General features: G+C 42.1%; 1 protein-coding gene across 3 annotated transcripts; it reads right to left on the bottom strand.

Annotated features, from left to right (window-relative positions):
* Positions 1 to 7,554: 7,554 nt before the first annotated feature.
* On the bottom strand, positions 7,555 to 13,111 carry LOC139574087 (T-cell immunoglobulin and mucin domain-containing protein 4-like). 3 transcript variants are annotated; one of them, XM_071398254.1, is made up of 14 exons: positions 12,961 to 13,111; positions 12,516 to 12,854; positions 11,996 to 12,058; positions 11,124 to 11,186; positions 9,944 to 9,982; positions 9,665 to 9,793; positions 9,380 to 9,547; positions 9,151 to 9,221; positions 8,814 to 9,027; positions 8,501 to 8,578; positions 8,277 to 8,350; positions 8,079 to 8,178; positions 7,958 to 7,988; positions 7,555 to 7,845 (listed from the first exon to the last, which is right to left on the bottom strand). In XM_071398254.1, exons 1-14 carry the CDS (start codon positions 13,007 to 13,009, stop codon positions 7,791 to 7,793), a joined length of 1,473 nt encoding a protein of 490 aa, XP_071254355.1. In that variant the 5' UTR covers positions 13,010 to 13,111; the 3' UTR covers positions 7,555 to 7,790. The 3 variants fall into 3 exon arrangements, with proteins under 3 accessions (XP_071254355.1, XP_071254354.1, XP_071254356.1); XM_071398253.1 differs by having other exon boundaries at positions 8,814 to 9,049; positions 9,152 to 9,221; XM_071398255.1 differs by lacking the exon at positions 11,996 to 12,058 and having other exon boundaries at positions 8,814 to 9,049; positions 9,152 to 9,221.
* Between the last annotated feature and the right edge of the window lie 7,284 nt (positions 13,112 to 20,395).

Below are 20,395 nucleotides of genomic sequence, written 5' to 3'. Positions count from 1 at the left end.
TGAAATAAGAGTCAAAGTTTTTCCACACATTTGTTTACATTTACATCCTTATTAGTGAGCATTTCTCCTTTGTCAAGATAATCCATCCCCCGGCATATCAAGAAGCTTATTAAACGGCTTGATCATTACACAGGTGTACCTTGTGCTGGGACAATAAAAGGCCACTCTAAAATGTGCAGTTTTGTCACACAACACAATGTGGGGGAAAACTCTAATTTACTGGGCCTGGCTCCCCAGTTGCTCCACCCATGGCTACGCCCCTGCCCAGTCATGTGAAATCTGTAGATTAGGGCCTAATGAATTAATTTCAATTGTCTGATGTCCTTATATGAACTATAACTCAGTAAATTTGTTGAAATTGTTGCATGTTGTGTTTATATTGTTGTTCAGTATAATAATTCCATTCCTTATTTCTGTCGTTACGTCGTGATCCAAGCCCATGCTTGTTGCCGCTATTATTTCTTATGGCCCAGGCATGTTTACTGAGGGACAGAGCATTAAAAAATACAATTATGAATGTAGATAGTTTATTCTGATCGTACAAATGTTGTGGTATAAGTGTAGGGAGAGAATAGTTTTGCTGCTTTCAAAACAATATATGGGGCAAGCAAATTAGCCTACCTTCATCTAAATCTGTGTCTGGAATAGATGCAGGCCACATTAGCCTACCTTCATCTAAATCTGTGTCTGGAATAGATGCAGGCCGCATTAGCCTACCTTCATCTAAATCTGTGTCTGGAATAAATGCAGGCCACATTAGCCTACCTTAGGTTAGGCTTAGGTTTAGGGTTAGGTTTACGGTTAGCGGTTTGGGGTTAAGTTAGGGAAAATATGATTTTTAATGGTAATCAATAGGGGTGTGCCAATCTCATCATACTCATATTTATAATCGTATCCGTTTTATCACACTTGATAGGCTACTCGTATTCGGTTTTACTTGTGATCGGAAAACCCGGAAGTGCGCTATACATGCCGGTAAAGCCTATATATCAAGTGTGCATTACTGCGCTATCACTCAGATTGCATCATTATGCTCCTTCACACACATTTTTCAATGTAAATGACCCCGACAGATAAAAATGCACATTAGGGCTATTTACTTACTTCGTCGTATTCAGATATCAATGAAATAGGCAAATATATACACTAATGCATGGCTGGCTACTACTGCCTGCATTTCTTCCAGACACAGATTTAGATGAAGGTAGGCTAATGTGGCCTGTATTTATTCCAGACACAGATTTAGATGAAGGTAGGCTAATGTGGCCTGCATTTATTCCAGACACAGATTTAGGTGAAGGTAGGCTAATGTGGCCTGCATTTCTTCCAGACACAGATTTAGATGAAGGTAGGCTAATGTGGCCTGTATTTATTCCAGACACAGATTTAGATGAAGGTAGGCTAATGTGGCCTGCATTTATTCCAGACACAGATTTAGGTGAAGGTAGGCTAATGTGGCCTGCATTTATTCCAGACACAGATTTAGGTGAAGGTAGGCTAATGTGGCCTGTATTTATTCCAGACACAGATTTAGATGAAGGTAGGCTAATGTGGCCTGCATTTATTCCAGACACAGATTTAGGTGAAGGTAGGCTAATGTGGCCTGCATTTATTCCAGACACAGATTTAGGTGAAGGTAGGCTAATGTGGCCTGCATTTATTCCAGACACAGATTTAGATGAAGGTAGGCTAATGTGGCCTGTATTTATTCCAGACACAGATTTAGATGAAGGTAGGCTAATGTGGCCTGCATTTATTCCAGACACAGATTTAGGTGAAGGTAGGCTAATGTGGCCTGCATTTATTCCAGACACAGATTTAGGTGAAGGTAGGCTAATGTGGCCTGCATTTATTCCAGACACAGATTTAGATGAAGGTAGGCTAATGTGGCCTGTATTTATTCCAGACACAGATTTAGATGAAGGTAGGCTAATGCGGCCTGCATTTATTCCAGACACAGATTTAGATGAAGGTAGGCTAATGCGGCCTGCATTTATTCCAGACACAGATTTAGATGAAGGTATGCTAATGTGGCCTGTATTTATTCCAGACACAGATTTAGATGATGCCTAACCTAACCATAACCCCAAACCCCTAACCGTAAACCTAATCCTAATCCTAATCCTAAACCTAAGCCTAACCTATCCTTAACTCCAAACCCCTAACCGTAACCCTAAACCTAACCTAACCGTAACCCCAAACCCCAAACCCCTAACCGTAAACCTAACCCTAAACTTAAGCCTAACCTAACCTAACCTTAACCCCAAACCCTAACCGTAAACCTTACCCTAAGCCTAAGCATAACACAAACCGTAATTCTAACCCTAACCCTAACTCTAAACCTAACTCCTAAGCCTAAAATAGCATTTTTCCTTGTGTGGACCAGCGAAATATCCCCACTTGTATGATTTTTCCTTGTTTTAATATCCTTGTGAGGACTTCTGGTCGGCACAAGGGTAGTAAAACCAAACACACAGACACACAGACACACACACACACACACACACACACACACACACACACACACACACACACACACACACACACACACACACACACACACACACACACACACACACACACACACACACACACACACACACACACACACACACACACACACACACACACACACACACACACACACACACACACACTGCACAGAGCATCATTTGCGGATCATTTTCTCCCTCCCAAAAAAGGTGGCAAGAATATTACAAAAAGAACTCATAATGCAGCACCGCGGGCCTGAGCCTGCATGAGGAGGAGATTGAGAACAGAAGAAGCTGTGTACCAGCATTACCATCTGAGAGAGAGAGAGAGAGAGAGAGAGAGAGAGAGAGAGAGAGAGAGAGAGAGAGAGAGAGAGAGAGAGAGAGAGAGAGAGAGAGAGAGAGAGAGAGAGAGAGAGAGAGAGAGAGAGAGAGATAAGCAGGGAGGCCCGAAGGATCAAAAGAAATAGAGGAAGAGGGGAGAATGAAGAGAGGAAAATGATGGAAGATAATGGGAATAAAACAATAAAGGATGGAAGAGAGAGAGGTGCATGGGCCTCGTTAATAACACCGACTAATCCTGTAATGAGATTACCACCCCCCCTCCCCCAACCTCTCTCTGTCCCTCTCTTTCTCTCTCCATCTCTCTATCAAGAAAGCCATACCAGGCAGTTCAGCTGATCGCTTATCCAATCTCCACTTCCTCTCATCTCAAAGCTTTATCCTCCCTGTCAGCCTATACAGGTCTTCCATCCAGACAACCCTTTTCCCAATGCTCCCAACACTGCCTGGAGGGCAGGTGAGGAGAAACCCTAAGCAGTGGATGTGATGGTGGGGGAAACACATCCAACCAGATTTACACCAGATGTAATGCTATTTGAATTAGAAGAGGCATGTGATATGAATGGTTTGAGATATGGTTTATAAAAATGCATGTAAGGATTATGTCTGCACAAAGGGAAGTAAGTAGCATGTCGGTGTCTCTATTTTTGTCTTCAGTGATTGCCAAAATGATTTTTTCTTTACTATTTGACAAACGACATCAATAAAAACTCGCAACTGTTTCTATGGAAACTTGAGCCTTGAAAAGGTTCAGATTTTCACTGACTATCAGCCAAGTAAAACTATAAAGCTACGAGTTCATACACGCACGCTTGTTCGCTCACTCGCTTGCATGTGTAAGCACGCACACACACACACACACACACACACACACACACACACACACACACACACACACACACACACACACACACACACACACACACACACACACACACACACACACACACACACACACACACACACACACACACACACACACACACACACACACACACACACACACACTTCAGGTCGGTATCTCTTTCCCGGATGGTTTATCCACACCACACTGCAGTCTAGATTTACAAGATTTTACCCACCCCCCCACCACGATTCTCACTTAGCCCACTGTAGAAAAGCAGAAGTGTTTTGGGGCTTTTGAAGTGTGAAGTTACCCTAAAGCATGGCCTTCTTTTGAACTGTAACTCGCTGAATTTTCATTAACGCTTGTGTGTGTGTGTGTGTGTGTGTGTGTGTATGTGTGTGTGTGTATGTGTGTGTGTGTGTGTGTATGTGTGTGTGTATGTATGTGCGTGTGAATGTGTGTGTATGTGTGTGTGTATGTGTGTGTGTGTGTGTGTGTGTATGTGTGTGTTTGCTCTCAAAAAAGCACTATCCAATCAAACGTGGAATGCAAGTCCACTGTGTGCTGATAGACTAGTTTGGTAACAGAACTACAAACGACAGAGTGTCTTCTGTCAATAGTGAAACATTAGTCTGTACGTTTCTCCCCAGTCACGACCGCACACATAAACAGACACACTGAACACCCAAACCATTTTGCGGTTAAAAGGGGATGAGTTCATATGTTCCTGTGTGAATGCTGCATTCCAAGTTTAATTGAATAGAGCTTTTTTCAGAGCAAACACACACACACACACACACACACACACACACACACACACACACACACACACACACACACACACACACACACACACACACACACACACACACACACACACACACACACACACACACACACACACATATACTGTACACATACACAAACACACACATACACACACATACACGCACACAAACACACGCACGCACGCACGCACGCACGCACGCACGCACGCACGCACGCACGCACGCACGCACGCACGCACACACACACACACACACACACACACACACACACACACACACACACACACACACACACACACACACTCTTCTAGATGGCGGTCCGTAGGGGGAGAAGATAGAGGAGAACCACCAGGTTTAGTCTAACTTGGCAATGTCTCCATGGTAACTGTTATGTCTGACCTTCAATCATGTGCAAAGCGTTCCATCTGGCTAAGATTGGTTAATCACAACAACACACAATGCACTTCTGCGATATAGACAACTAAGTAAAGCCCCTAATGATCAATCCATCAAAGAGCAAGCAAAGCAATTATTATTTCGTTTTTATCCATGTAGTCTATCATTTCCCTTTTTTCTCTTCTCAAACAGCGTCTAAAAGGTTCATTCCCAATCCATTGAGTGCATTATTCTGAAAAAGATAATTATTCACCGCTCTATCCCACATGTCTATCTTATTCCTATCCTGAGTGTATCCATATATTTCTGCTGTTCATTGGCACAAGTTGTACTGCTACTACAATTTGAAAAGTTAGTATGCCCCTCCTTTGTGTTTAGGGGTCTACCTTATGTGAAGGGTTGAATCTATTAAGGTTTCTTTCATCACGGAAAAGCCAGCCCCTTCTCCCCCAAAAACCACTAGTGTTACCCCCTATCCCCCACCCTCCCTACAGCCACCTCCCCTCTTTCTTGTTCTGCCCACACCCCCCTCATCTTTCGCTTTCCTTCCGTTTCTTGCTCTCATCTGCTCCTTCCTCAGGACTTCATAGGGAGCTCCAGAAGGGGCCACATCTGGCTCTCCTCAGGCCCAGGGACATTCACCCAAGCTGGGACAGTCAGGCCTGTAGACCAGCCCCCCATGGAGCCCAGGCTTTGGTGTGTGTGGTACAGTACATAGCTTCCCCTTCCTGAACCATAGAGCCTTGATGTGGCCAAAGCCATTGTGTTGATGTATTGCCATACTAACTCCATCCCCACCACTATGCACATTATCCCCTCCACCCACCTGCATGCAGAAGCTGAGGCCTTGAACTACCAACTGCAACTGTATTCTGTTAGGTAGGGGAGGGAGGTTGACGGGGATTGGATGGGGTGTGAGACAGTGTTGCTGATGGAGAAAGAGTAGCTCATGCTTGAATTGTTGTTGAAATAAAGGGTGTTTGTATTTATCTCATCCTTCTGTTTCCTCATCTCTACTTTGGTTGGGTGCCAGGCAGTGGTCTAGGAGGGCCATGGGGGCCAGGCAAGGATAAGTGGGGCCAAGACTCCATCAGCTGGTGGCTCCATGACCGATCAAAGCTCTCTAGAATCAATCTGAATGTGCGTTCAACTGCATCAAAGACACCCCGCCACTCCTCCTTCCCTCCATTCCTCGACCCGTCTTCCCCCCCATCCCTCTGTTTGTTTATCTACCCTTCATCTGAGTAATCAGTGGGGTTGGGATGGAGGGATGGAAGGAAGGAAGTATGGCCCCAGGACAGAGGGATCAATGTTGTATGTTTTTATAGGACAGGACAGAGAATGAGAGAGAAAGAGAGAGAGAGAGACAAATAGAGAGAAAGAAAGAGAGAGAACACTACAGAGAGACAGACCGAGGCAGAGATAGAAGGAAGTCCTCAGGCAGAGAGGAGGGATGTGGCACCAGTGTGTTTAGGCCATAGTCACAGCGTGGCATGGAGAGTGGAGGGGTATTATCCTACTGCTATGGGTAACAAACAAACGCCTGGCACCAGTCGTACAACATGTGCTTCTTTGAATGCCATGGTTCATGCTCTAGCTGGAAAACAGGGGTAAGAAGAGGTGAAGAATTTCAGACAGGGATTTTCCCCCATGGCCTGGAGCGGCATGGTCCAGCAGCTTATAACTTGTTGATTATTTTCATATTCAGAAACTGATCTACAAGGAGGGCTTGAGTAAAGAAAGTATTTGGATGATGCTTGAGAAGCTTTATCTGATTATCTGTCACTGAGGACATTCATCCGTCCGTCCATCAGTTCATCTTTCCATCCATCCCTCCATCCTAACTCCACTGTGTGGGCCCTGCATATGGGGGGGGGGGGGGGGGGCGCAAAGGGAGTGGGGGGAGGCCTGGGTGGGTATCCCCCCTCCGCTCCCCCGTTTGTGGGGAACTCCCTCAGTAACAGCTGCTGCCTGGGCCTGGCTCCACAGAGGTAACACATCTCCACATTCAGCACATTAATTAGACCAATTGCGAGATTTATAGGACAGATGGGTGGAAATCCAGCGGGCTACAGCGCCTCAGAGCCGGCCCCTGGAGAAATGCATGCAGGCTCTGAGAGATAGAGGGCTGAGTGAGCACTGGAATGTAATCGAAGTCCCCTCTTATACAACCGTGTGTCTCTGCCCCCCTGGTGGGGACAGGCTGGATGTTGTATTGAAGTATTGCTGTAAATGTGCTGTAGTGTTTCCCGAAATTGTTGATAGCGACTGGACCCATGAAATTGTGTATAGCAACTAGACCCATGAATTTGTTGACAGCAACTAGACCCATGAAATTGTTGATAGCGACTGGACCTATGAAATTGTTTATAGCAACTAGACCCATGAAATTGTTGATAGCAACTGGACCCATGAAATTGTTGATAGCGACTGGACCCATGAAATTGTTGATAGCAACTGGACCCATGAAATCGTTGATAGCGACTGGACCCATGAAATTGTTGACAGCGACTTGACCCATGAAATTGTTGATAGCGACTGGACCCATGAAATTGTTTATAGCAACTAGATCCATGGAATTGTTGATAGCAACTGGACCCATGAAATCGTTGATATTGACTGGACCCATGAAATTGTTTATAGTGACTGTATCCGAGCATGAGCCCATAAAAAAAAGAGTCAGGCGAGCTATAAGCAAGCATTTATTAACATGTGCGCACAAACGTCACATCGTGTACATTGCAGTTGATCTCATTGTAAGATAAGAACACTTTCAATATCAATTCAGTGGGAGGCCCCTGTCGATTAGTAACACTTCCTATCACTACGGCATAGTTGAAATCATATATATCATCTTACTCTTTATGTTAACCCCACGGTGACCACTGCATAATCTTGATTGGAATTCGAACATCCCAGAGGTCTCTATAGTGCTGGCTCGGAGTCCCCGAAGGACATAAAGTCGTTGTTCTTCCATAATCTGAATGAGGGAGAGATGAGAAAATGTAGTACCGAGGAGGGACGTGTAGAACTATACGTAGATCAAATGACAAAGTGGGATATTGATATTTATTACTTTAGGTACCGCTTACATTTTCCAGTTGCCTTTTTTCAATGTGGTACCTAAAAGAGAGGAGGGATAGATTAGGAGAGAATCAAAAATATCTGAAAAGGGATCCATATGATAATCTATAATTCTGTAGGCTTACTCACGCCTAAATTGCCATATGATCGCCATGACAACAAGCAGCCCCAGCACCAGCACTGGCACTAGGATGGCAACAAGATGACCGCTCTGTTCCTCGGTACCCAGCTGTAATAAAAGCACAAGTTATTAGTTTGGTACTAATAATACTGTCAACAATGCACATTTTAAGTATCCAAATACACAATACAGAAATGTGAACACACTTTTTTACTCAATGCTGGGTCAGTAGTAGAGTTACTTAGTGGACTAGTAGTTGAGAAGTCGTCTACTCTCTGACCTATATGGTACAGGAAACAGGACAACGAGATGAGAAGCTGGTCAGTCTGTTGTTAGGGGAAGTGAATATGTGCTTACTATTTTGAGGAATTGAAGAGTTGTGCTTTGGGTTGTATAATTATGCACCGTGAAAAGTAACACAATAGCCTACCTTGAGTGGGACTGTCAGTGATAAGCAGCCATGTCTCAGCTGAAGATGTTGTTGTCGCAATGGTTGAGGTTGAATGTTCTTGAAAGACATTACAGGTAAACATGATCAATAGCACCTAGTGGAAAGTGGCCTATATTCAACTGCAGTTTCATTTTCTCATAGTTAAAATCTCTCCCAATAAATTGTTGGAGTCGGGTTATCACCTGTCTGAAGTTCTGTTGTTGCTTGAGTTGTTCCTTACTCTAACAACTGTGGGGCAAGTCGTAATTCCACTTCACGTCACAAAAGCTAACCATTGAAAACCTCTCCTCACCATTAGTCAGAGTGGAGCAGACGAGCTCCTGTGAAGACGGCCCCAGGCCTGCACTGTTGATGGTGTGCAGCGTCACACTGTACTTTGTCGCCTCCTGCAGGTTGTTCATGGTGAAGCTCTCTGATCGGTCCATCAGATGCACCACCCTGACAGGAAGCCGTTCCCGGGGACTGTACTCACTGTAGCGGAGCTGGTAGCCCAGGATCATCCCGTTCTGGAGGGACAACTCAGGGGCCAGCACGGGGAAGAGGACAAGACAATTGAATCACAAAAAATATCAATAAATTGTGGCATGTAAATGTTGGGCTGGAAAAAATTGGTAAAAAGAGCAAGGTACCCTCCATGTTACTCTGATGTTGTGGGAAGAAAGGGCTTCAAGCTTCACATCCTGTGGGGGACCATCAGGGGCTAGAGGGAGGACATCTTTTTTCAGATACTTTACAAATTATGACATTTACTTAGCTCGAAGTGACATAGAGGTGACAGAGATAGTGAGAGGCGGATTGATATAATTACTGTCGGTCAATCGCGTTTGAGATTTAGCCTTGTTTGATCAGGGGATATACCTGCTTCCTTAGTGGTGACGGTGAGCTCATTGCTGGGTTTACTCAAGCCCATGTTGTTCTTGGTGAACATGCGAATGTTGTAGGTGTAAAAGGGTCGCAGGTCATTGACAGCGGTCTCTCTCTCCCAAGGCAGAATATTGCTGCCTCGTACTCCATCTACCCAGGAGTCTGTTTCAGCAAAAATGACGAAGAAGTAATACAGAGTGAGTAAACATTCAAATTGTACTATTGGTAGCACCCATTCATTCAAGCTATTAGGAAGTCTTGTTGTTTCTGTTATTTTACCTGATTGGCTCTTGCATTCCAGGTGGAAAGCTGTGATGGGGGTGTTTCCATCAGAGCCAGTGCTCCACAATACAGAGATGGACCTGGCTGATATTTCTCGGATTGCCACTGTGGGAGGGTCTGGAGGTACTGGAGACAACACAGTTATCCGAGTTATTAGAGAGATCTTTAAAAAGGGCCATTAAAAACAGGATTAATTCCCTTTATTAGATCTTTCTAGATGGTGCCTTGTAAAGTGATACAGGATGTAATATAATAGAGTGGGCGATTTGATTTTACCTGATGAACCCATTGTTGTCTGCATTGTTGTGGTTTGCTCTGACAAGTAGACGAGACAGCAGTTATTGGAAGTGTTCCTGATACAGTCGTTAAATAATCCCGCCACACATAAACTGGTTGGGCATTGGACATTGTTTCCTAGTTACTTCTACTTAAGGTAATGTATCAACATAATCCATTTGCATCAACATGGCATCATCATGGCATCCAGGCTGTATCACAACCAGCCTTGATTGGGAGTCCCATAGGGCGGCGCACAATTGGCCTAGAGTTGTCCGGGTTTGGCCGGTGTAGGCCGTCATTGTAAATAAGAATTTGTACTTAACTGACTTGCCAAGTTAAATAAAGGTTCAATGTAAAAAAAAATGTTTTATTTGCGTAACGATTTTAACAGAGATCAACATTGCATTCAACCAGTGGTGTAAAGTACTTAAGTAAAAATACTTGAAAGTACTGCTTAAGTCTGTGTTGGAGCATGCCGCTGGCTATCCGTAAAAAAAAAAAATATGCACCACCAATGTTTTTTTCAATTTTCGCATATAATGACATACCCAAATCTAACTGCCTGTAGCTCAGGCCCTGAAGCAAGAATATGCATTTTCTTGGTACCATTTAAAGGAAACACTTTGAAGTTTGTGGAAATGTGAAAGGAATGTAGGAGAATATAACACATTAGATCTGGTAAAAGATAATACAAAGAAAAAACAACCGTTTTTTTGTATTTTTTTGCACCATCATCTTTGAAATGCAAGATATTATTCCAGCCCAGGTGCAATTTAGATATTGGCCACCAGATGGAAGCAGTGTATGCGCAAAGTTTTAGTCTGATCCAATAAACCATTGCATTTCTGTTCAAACTGTTGTATCAATACTGCCCAAATTGTGCACTCTCCTCATACAATAGCATTGTATTCTTTCACTGTAATAGCTACTGTAAATTGGATTAACAAGAATTTAAGCTTTCTGCCAATGTCAGATATGTCTATGTCCTGGGAAATGTTCTTGCTATTTACAACCTCATGCTAATCGCATTAGCCTACGTTAGCTCAAACGTCCCGCAGGGGACCCACTAACCCTGAAGAAGTTTTAAGGTATCTTTACTTTCACTCAAGTATGAAAATTGGGTACTTTTTCCACCTCTGCATTTAACACAAACTAATAGCGATTGTAAACGTAGTACCTTTTGTGTAGGCAACTGTTGTGCTCTCTCTAGGGGTCCACGGTTCAGGGGTTGTTTCAGGAGCTGAAATAGATTCAAATGGACTGATTGAATTTGACGTAGAGAAGAGTGGGGTACGTTGAGCATTTTTTTTTTTACATTCAGCATCACTCCGTCAAGGGAAATATATATAGAAAAATTAACAAAGATATCATGAAACCTCTAACACAAGAAATTAATTTGGTGAAGACGTGTTTTTTTGGACCTATCTTTTTCCATGTGGTTTCTTCAATCACATACTCCATGAAATGATGACCTCTTCCTAAATATTTGGTCACATGATACATTTTGTATATGGTTTCCAAGAAATATAGATGATGGTCAAGATAGTCTTATTGACATTGCATAGATAGCCTTCCCTGCTCTACAGAAAGTTTTCAGTAAACCTTTTAACTAATCTCAATTTGATCTAATTAACCATTGCATTTCTGTTCAAAATGTTGTATCAATACTGCCCAAATTGTGCACTCTCCTCAAGCAATAGCATGGCATTCTTTCACTGTAATAGCTACTGTAAATTGGACAGTGCAGTTAGATTAACAGGAATTTAAGCTTTCAGCCCATATCAAATATGTCTATGTCCTGGGAAATGTTCTTGTTATTGACAACCTCATGCTGATCGCAGTAGCCTACGTTAGCTCAACCATCCCACAGGGGACCCACCAACCCTGAAGAAGTTTTAAACTTGTTTTTTAGGCTTCGAACTTTTCTAATGAATAGCAAATAACCAAATAATTAATTAAGGTATCTTGACTTTTATTCAAGTATGAAAATTGGGTACTTTTTCCACCTCTGCATTTAACCCAAACTAATAGCGATTGTAAACGTAGTACCTTTAGGGTAGCCAACTGTTGTGCGCTCTCTAGGGATCCACGGTTCAGGGGTGGTTTCAGGAGCTGAAATAGATTCAAATGGACTGATTGAATTTGACGTAGAGAAGAGGTAGAGAAGAGGTACGTTGAGCATTTTTTTTTACATTCAGCATCACTCCGTCAAGGGAAATATATATAAAACAAATTAACAATGATATCATAAAATTAGGTGAAGATGTGTTTTTTTGGACTTATTTTTTTTCCCATCGGGTTTCTTCAATCACATACTCCATGAAATGATGACCTCTGCCTAAATATTTGATACATTTTGTGTATGGTTTCCAAGAAACAAGGGTAGCTCAGCTTACCCCCCACTAGATAAGTATAGATGATGGTCAAGATAGTCTTGTTGACATTGCATAGATAGCCTTCCCTGCTCTACAGAAAGTTTTCAGCAAACCTTTTAACTAATCTTAATTTGATCTAATGAAATGACTGTCTAAATGACTAAATGGCTTAAATGCACAATTTTTTCGCTCACCGGGCTTGATGACGAGTGCCAGATGGTGTTTCTGGTCATTGAACCATCCAGGTATATCCACACGGCAGCCGTATAACCCAGAATCCTTCACCTGTGCTTGGGTGATGGTCAGAGAGACATCCCCTGCCCTCAGATCACCCTGGAGATTGTACCGGACCGAAGCCCTGTGGGTCACTTTGACTCCCTCCGTCCTGAGGACCTCATTGTCACAGCCGCTTTTGGGGATGTGACCACGACCCCAGCAGACAGAGAGCGTACCATAATGCCGGGCGTCATACTTACATGTTAGGGTCACAACGTCACCGACATAGCCTTGGATGGGTACTGTAGAACCACCGCCTACAATGGAGAAAGAGATTATATCAAAGGAGTCTTACCAAAAACGTGCTTTTTTTTGTGTGGTTTTATTGGACTGTTTATCAGACTACTAAGATGATGATCTCACCAAAGAAAAGGTAGAGCACTAGCCAGCAACAGGAGCTGTATGAGTCCATGAGCGTGTCTGCACCTTCAACAGGCTCTGCTCAACAATTGAAATGCACAACACATGACTGCACTGTTGTCTCACAATTAAACCCCTACTGCACTGTCACACACACACGCACACACACCACACGCCACACACACACATAAATCAGGTGACACAGTGTACTTAATCTGCACACATCATCAGTTGTGTTGGTTGCAGCAGGGTCGCGTTCCGGGCCTGTTTCCTTTTCAGTGGTTTTGGTTCCTCGTGAAACACGGTTGACACCACAAAATTGTTTACTCCAATGTTTAGGAGCAAAGACGCTGCATCGACAGATGTCATTTCAACATTTGGACAGTGGATGTTACTCAAGGACATGCTGCAAGCAAGTTTAGGGTAGGGTTAGGGTTGGGGTATAGTGAAGGTGTAGATCTAAAGGGGTGTTACTGGGGGGAGCCTAGATGCCTAGAAGGCACCCCATCCAGACAAATCAATGTACCAAGGTGCTACCCACTGCTTGAGCAAGCTACTTAGCCCCTAACCCGCTTTAGGGTCCCTGCTCTGCAGCAAACCATGTGCTACAAATGGATATGTATTTTCCATTATATTCTACTGAAGCCCTTGGAGAAATACCGTTTTTTACAATCACTTTGGCACCAATTTCAGAACTTTGTGGTAATTTTTCAAAACTCTAGACACAAAACGGTCATCACTTGTAACATAGGCTTGTAATGTTCATATATTTAAAGAAACCTTGCACTTGCAGAATCATTGGTTCAAATAACTAATTTATCAAGAAATACCATAGGAACATTAATTTAGATCACCCACACACAAGATACCGATAGTGTCAATGTGTAGTTGTTTGTACAATCATTAAATATTGTAGTACAAAATATGTGATACATGTTACATTATGGTACTACACGTAAATACATCACTGTAAAAGGACTAGTAGAGAGAATACTACAGACACAGTGGAATCATTGAACAAAATCTGAAATGTATTGATGAAAGAGACCTACAACGTAGGTTTCTTTGAATTAAAGCAAAAATAATTACCTACGAAAAATAAAAAAAACTACTGTAAAATGTCAACTGCAGTGTTCCTCACCTGACTTACTGTAAAAAGCAAAAAAAAGGATTGATTACTGTATTTCTATATTTCCATCAACCCTGTCTTGTGGATTTGGCCACAGGTTCTCATCCACATCACAATGGATGTTTTCATTAGCCAAACATCTTGGGAAGAATCTTCGGGCATGGCGAATCCAGACCTGACACTGGTCTGCCGTGATGTCATTGCATGCGACATCCATGGCCAGGAGAAGGGTGGCTTGTTCGTGAGGGCGCCTATCATATACCGTCCACCTCCATGGGGAGAAAAATTCCTCAGTCGGGTTAAGGAAAGGAGAGTATGGGGATAAGTACAGGGTGGTAAATTGTGGATGGGCCTGAAACCATGCTTGCACTATTTGAGCATGTTGGAACCTGACATTATCCCACACAATGCCATAGGTCACGCCATCAGCTCTACAGACCTGATTTAGCTCATCGAGGAAGGTTACAAGGAGAGCTGCATTATATGATCCAATACGAGGTCTGTGTCCCACCACACCATCTTCCGAAATAGCTGCACACATGGTGATGTTGGCCCCAAGTTGTCCAGGTACTTGGATGGCCAATGAAATTCCGACCTCTCCTCCTTGTCTTGCCCAGGTTGAAGCCTGCCTCATCCAAAAAGAGGAATTTGTGATGGTTTTCGTCAGCATTCAGCTCCATTACCCTTTAAAAATACATTTTGGAAAGAGAATTACAATGATGTAGAATTTTGGGGGAATTTTTCACCACAGGCATCTGAACATACCTGAACATACTCAGTCCTCAGTTGCTTTATTCTGTTTGCATTTCTTTCAAAAGGCACATGGTTTAGCTGTTTTAGAGACACCTGGTGCCTTTTCAGCATGCGTGCAATAGTCGGCAAACTTATGGCTTCCACATTGTTGAACATGTCGTCATTGTCCAAGATGTGCTGCCAAATTTCTGTAAGGTGAATATCATTTCTGGCCCGAACCAAATTGACCACATCCCACTCTTGTTGGTCAGTCAGAATTTTGACTCTGCCTCCCCTATTTGGCCTAGTCTCAATTCTGCAGGGAAAATTACAGTTAGAGCACATTTAGTCACATCACCTACTCTGTGGTACACATTGGCATGCAGTATACAGTCATTTGACAATTGAGAGTAGCCCAATGTTTAGTGCATGCTGAAGACTTCAATGACCGCGCATGCAACGACCGTTTCTCATTGCGGAAAGTTCTGATGATTGAGGCCACGGTTGATCTTCTGAGGTTTGGTTGAATCATAGTAGCTGCCTCAGTCATTGTCATGCCGTGATTTACGACATGGTCTACAACTATTGCTCGGATTCCTTTGACCACCACATCTTCCTCCTCCCACTGGTTGACCTCTATTGTGACCTGGATCACCTGCCGGCTCCATGTTATCGCTATGTTGCTGTAGGTGGATACCACTCATTTCACTATATATCAATCATCAGTAACGAGTTGGCAGTATTGGAAAATCAATTACAAGGGCCTGCATACATACGCTGGGTAATATACCCTCACTTTATAAGGTACACCTGTGTGTTAAACGCAAATAGCCTGCTCCTTCGAACAGCAAATCATGTGGCTGCCTGCAACTCAATATATAGAGTATATAGAGTAGAGAGCTTTAGTTGTTGTTCGACCAAACATTAGAACGGGCAAGATGCGTAATCTAAGCAACCGTGGTATGATTGTTGGTGCCACACATGGTGGTTCCAGCATCTCAGAAACAGCTGCCCTCTTGGGATTTTTACGCACTACAGTATCTACAGTTTACAGAGAATGGTGCGATAAACAAAACACATTCAGTGAGCGGGAGTTCTGTGGGAAAAAACATCTTGTTAATGAGAGAGGTCTGAGGAGAATGTCCAGACTCATTCAAGCTAACAGAAAGGCCACAAATGCTCAAATAACAGCCGTTTAAAACAGTGGTGTGCAGAAGTGCATGTCTTAACGTACAACACGTGAATAATTCAGGCTGTTGTGGAGGCAAAAGGTGGTCCTACCCAGTACTAGACAGGTGTACCTAATAAAATGGCCGGTGAGTGTACAGTAATGTCAAATCTGAAAACATGGTCTGGAAAAGTGGTACATGGGACCATAGAAACAGTGTCTGATAAAGAATGATGATGAAATATTACATCCATAGATAATGTAGTACAATTGGTTCATATTCCACGGTCAATGGATCTCTTTATCCTGAAACTTTCATGATCTAAACATGGAAAATTGTTTGTCAGTCTGAAATTAGTGCCGACGTGAATGCAATTTTTTTTAACCAAAGATCCAAATACTTCAAATATCAGAAGTGAAAGTCTTTACGTACAAAATTCCCTCTCCTTCTTCTCTCGGTTTAACTTTGGTTTCTTCTTTCATGTGTTGTGTAGGAAACTTGACCACATAGCAACACCATACAGTTAATCAGGTGCAGCTCTATGACGTGGTCAAGTTCTCCTAGAATATCTCTGAGAGAAAAAACGGCTTGAATCAAAGTTCTTTCAACATCTCTTGTCAACGTATTGTGACATGGAATCTATGAGGAAAATACATCAGATTTGCAAAAAGTCATCAACATAAATTGTTGTCACGAAGGTAAAATTTCAACCACAGGATTATGCCATCATCGTGGTAACCAAATTTAACATAGGTGAACCTTTAAAACAACATCAGATCTTTGATGTTATATTCCTCAACGTTATATTCAATATTCGAAGAAAAAAAACTATAGGCTGGGCAGCACCTCCTACTGAAGAATGTATCTATCGACAGCTACCCTTCATATATCTACAGCTACCCTTCGGTCTCCCATCCAGGGTTTTAACTAAGCCCACTGATTATTACCAATGTGCTATCATGAGAATGACTGTTGAGTGTCAATTCAAAGGGTAGGTTTAACAGAGCATATGAAATGTGACCATACTTGATCAGTTATACATCATCGATGATACTATTTAGGCCCATATAGCATTTGAAAAGTCATCAACAGCTATTGTTTCAATTCAGCCCAGGATTCTACTAAAAATACACAATACGTGTAGGCCGAGGAAAAAATATTTTCTGAGAAGTATATTCTGCTTGGATTAAAGAATAGGACTAAATCAAATCAAACTTTATTAGCAGTGCATTTAGTCTTATTCTTTAACTTAGATTTTTTGGTTCAGATGGAGAATCCAATTTATTAATTATTATTTTGTAGAGAAACTGGAATTAAAGCCAGAATACGTCAGTGGCACGGATGTTGATATTTGGTTGTGTTGTCAACCAAACACAATTTAATATCACTTTTGAAATACATGAAATAGCTTATTAACTTGTCGACTAGCGAATAATTTATATGTTGGATTCACATCTCCAACTCAACTAAAAATAGAGAGTGAAAGAACGGGATTAAGCCAGTCTCTCAGATGGAACTACCCAAGCAGTAGACACATCTCCTTGAAATATTGATATTTAGTTGCGTTGTCAAACAAACACAAGTCAATATTACTTTTGTAATACAGTAAATACACTGTAAAAACAATCCTGTTGTTTTTACAATAACTTACTGGCAGCCAGTTACCTGTTAATTACTGTAAAAAAATATATGTTACCGTAAACCCCCCCCCCCCCCAAATTGGTTTAAGATTACAAACTAATGTAACATTCAACCTTAAAATGAGTAACACATCCATGGCCACATTTTGAGGTTACGGTAACAATGTCTTCTTAAGTGTCATATAAAGCGCGCACTTTCAAGAGTGCATGCATAGGTTATCGCAGGTCTGTGGCGATATTCACAATTGCCCGAACAATATGAGCAGAATCTTGAACGACATTGATCACTTGCACTATGTACTTTTAATGTAATCTCAACTGCAATCCAGGTCACTTGGTTCTGCTATTAGATAAAGAACAGTGATAAAACATGAATCTGTTGTTTAAATAAACAAAATATCTGAAATTGTATTCCCATTTGAACTTTGATGAGCTTTTAAATGGTTGAAAGTGCAGTGATAAGACATTTGGGTGACAACTAAACCAAATATCTGACATTGTTTTTCCATTGGAACTTGGTTGTGCTCATAGAAGGTTGAAAGCATAGTGAGAACACATTGGAATTTCAACTAACTTTTGGCTGTCTTTTTGAGTGGGTCAATATAGGCTGTAATCTCATTGATCGATGCCTCAACTGTCCACGTTTGAATGACGTGGTGTGCCCAATGGTTTTTCTCTTCATACAGTAGTTTGGTCTAGTTTCTGCTGCCACCTTTATTACCACTTATAACCACTAGATGGCGGTATATCCAAAGCACCATAGAAGGAGCGAGATGAGGGGAAAACAGAAGATCTCTTAACAAAACCTTTGTTCGTGCTAGAAGTACCATTGCAGTACCTTGTTGGCAAACATGATGGCAAACAAGAACATCTTATGAGGGGGAGGGAGACCATAAAAGAGCCTAACTGACTCTGTGATGACTCAGAATAGTTAAATCCGTCACATTTGTAAACAGGCCAGCACCTACGCCACACGGCTCTGTATCGGCTTTTCTTCAATTCCGTATAAAAAATGACTTGTGTGCCAATTTTCATGCTTCTTTAGTAAAGGGACTAGAATGGTGTTGTTAACTGGGTAATATAGTCCACAGTTGGCCTGTTCAGTGCAGTGTGAGGTTGCAGTAAACCCACTGATGGAATGTCTTCATTTCCCGTGGTAATCTCACTGATAAAAGAGAAGACTTAATGTTTTTTCTGTCTTCACGGGTCATGGGTCATGGGTCATAGACGAGGATAGAGAGCCCGCGGGGTCAGTTCCTTCTGCAACTGTTCATCCATGCTCTATATCCATATCACGAGGTTTAAGGTGTTGTATGTCGATTTCAGTGGATTATGTGGTTTCATCATGTAGGTAGGGGAGAGTGGGGTAAATTGAGCCAAAAGCGTTAGTTTAGTGAACCATACACAAAATGAATCATGTGACCAAATATTTAAGAAGAGATCATCATTTCATGGAATCTATATGAAGGAAGAAACCACATGGGAAAAGTGGTAAGGTCCAAAAAACAGATTTTTTTTAATAAAGATTGTATCTAAACCAGTGTACTGTAGATAGTTTTAAGATTGTTTTGTACATCAGTTGGGGTCTCTATAAGCTACAATATGAGGTCCAAAACCTAGCATGAAAGTGGATCCTTGTAGCTGTTTGGGCTAATATAGTCAAAATGTTTGCCTTGGGGTAAGTTGAGCCAATGGCCACCATACCCACTGATTACATTGTGTCAGCTTTATGCATAATATGCCAAATATTTTTGCAATGTGTCATGTATACATTATGTACTCAATATAGTGCATTTTTATTGTTACAGAGCACACATCATCATGCCGAGTGAAAACATACGTAAAACGAGGTCTACCCCTTGAGCTTCTCGAGAGAGCAGCCAGTTGAGTGAGAAAAGGCTATAAGTCCATTTGAGCAGCATCAAGGGATGAAAAATAGACATAATGACATTGAAGAGGTACAACTCTTAGATAGGCTATGACAGAGTAGCAGAGGCACATAAGGTCTTATCTGATGACATGGGCGTGCTAAACTTATCAAGAAAGTGCGGACCAGTTTAATGGGCTCAGTGCCTCAAAAGCAGAGAAAACGGAGCAACTAGTGCTAGGGAGAGATACAGTATGTAACCCTAGGAAATGGGACGTCACTACATTATCATAGTCCTGCACGACAGAAGCCGTCAAAAGATATCCTACCAAGCAATTCATTGACAACGAGCCTGGTGTTTTCCCCAATGCCCGTATCGGCTGCAGTAATAGCTTACCTTATATTGCTCATGCAACTAATACATAACGTATGAGCAACAAACGAGAACTACAAAATAACAATGTGTCCGTAATGTACCCATCCTTTGACTGTGGTTCAACGTGGAGCAGTAGTGAAGCAGGATTCATTCCATAATAGCAGTTTGACATGTAACAGTCACACTTCCTATTTTCTTCGATATCTTGGGGTTGAATGATTAACCAGTGGAAGCAATTAAAACCAGTGTTCTGAACTAATATTTAAACCAAACGTTTTAGGGTCCATACACAGATTGGCTACATAGCTCAAATCCATAGGCACACAGGTCTTTTTATCTTCCATTACACTATAGAGTACCACAGTATGAGTCATAATACCCATAACACCAAGCAGTCAAACACGGAAAGGATTCCAATCGTATTTCCACCGTTCATTATTCCCATAGGGTATTTAAGAAAATCTAAATAAGGGTTTTGTGTAGGCTTACCCTGGTGTGACATTTTGATATCTGTGTAAATCTCTC

This window comes from Salvelinus alpinus, chromosome 4 (genome assembly GCF_045679555.1).
Source record: "Salvelinus alpinus chromosome 4, SLU_Salpinus.1, whole genome shotgun sequence".
NCBI lineage: Eukaryota > Metazoa > Chordata > Actinopteri > Salmoniformes > Salmonidae > Salvelinus > Salvelinus alpinus.
Note: the sequence above shows the minus strand (reverse complement) of the source record. Positions and strands in the feature narration are given on the sequence as shown.

Bases quoted from the DNA above. Each gene is read 5' to 3' on its own strand.
- LOC139574087 (XM_071398253.1), bottom strand. From the start codon at position 13,009: ATGGACTCATACAGCTCCTGTTGCTGGCTAGTGCTCTACCTTTTCTTT. The intron at 9,794-9,943 runs GTAAAATCAAAT...TGTTGTCTCCAG, and splicing joins GACAACAATGGGTTCATCAG to TACCTCCAGACCCTCCCACA. The intron at 9,222-9,379 runs GTATATCCCCTG...TCCTCCCTCTAG, and splicing joins CGTCACCACTAAGGAAGCAG to CCCCTGATGGTCCCCCACAG.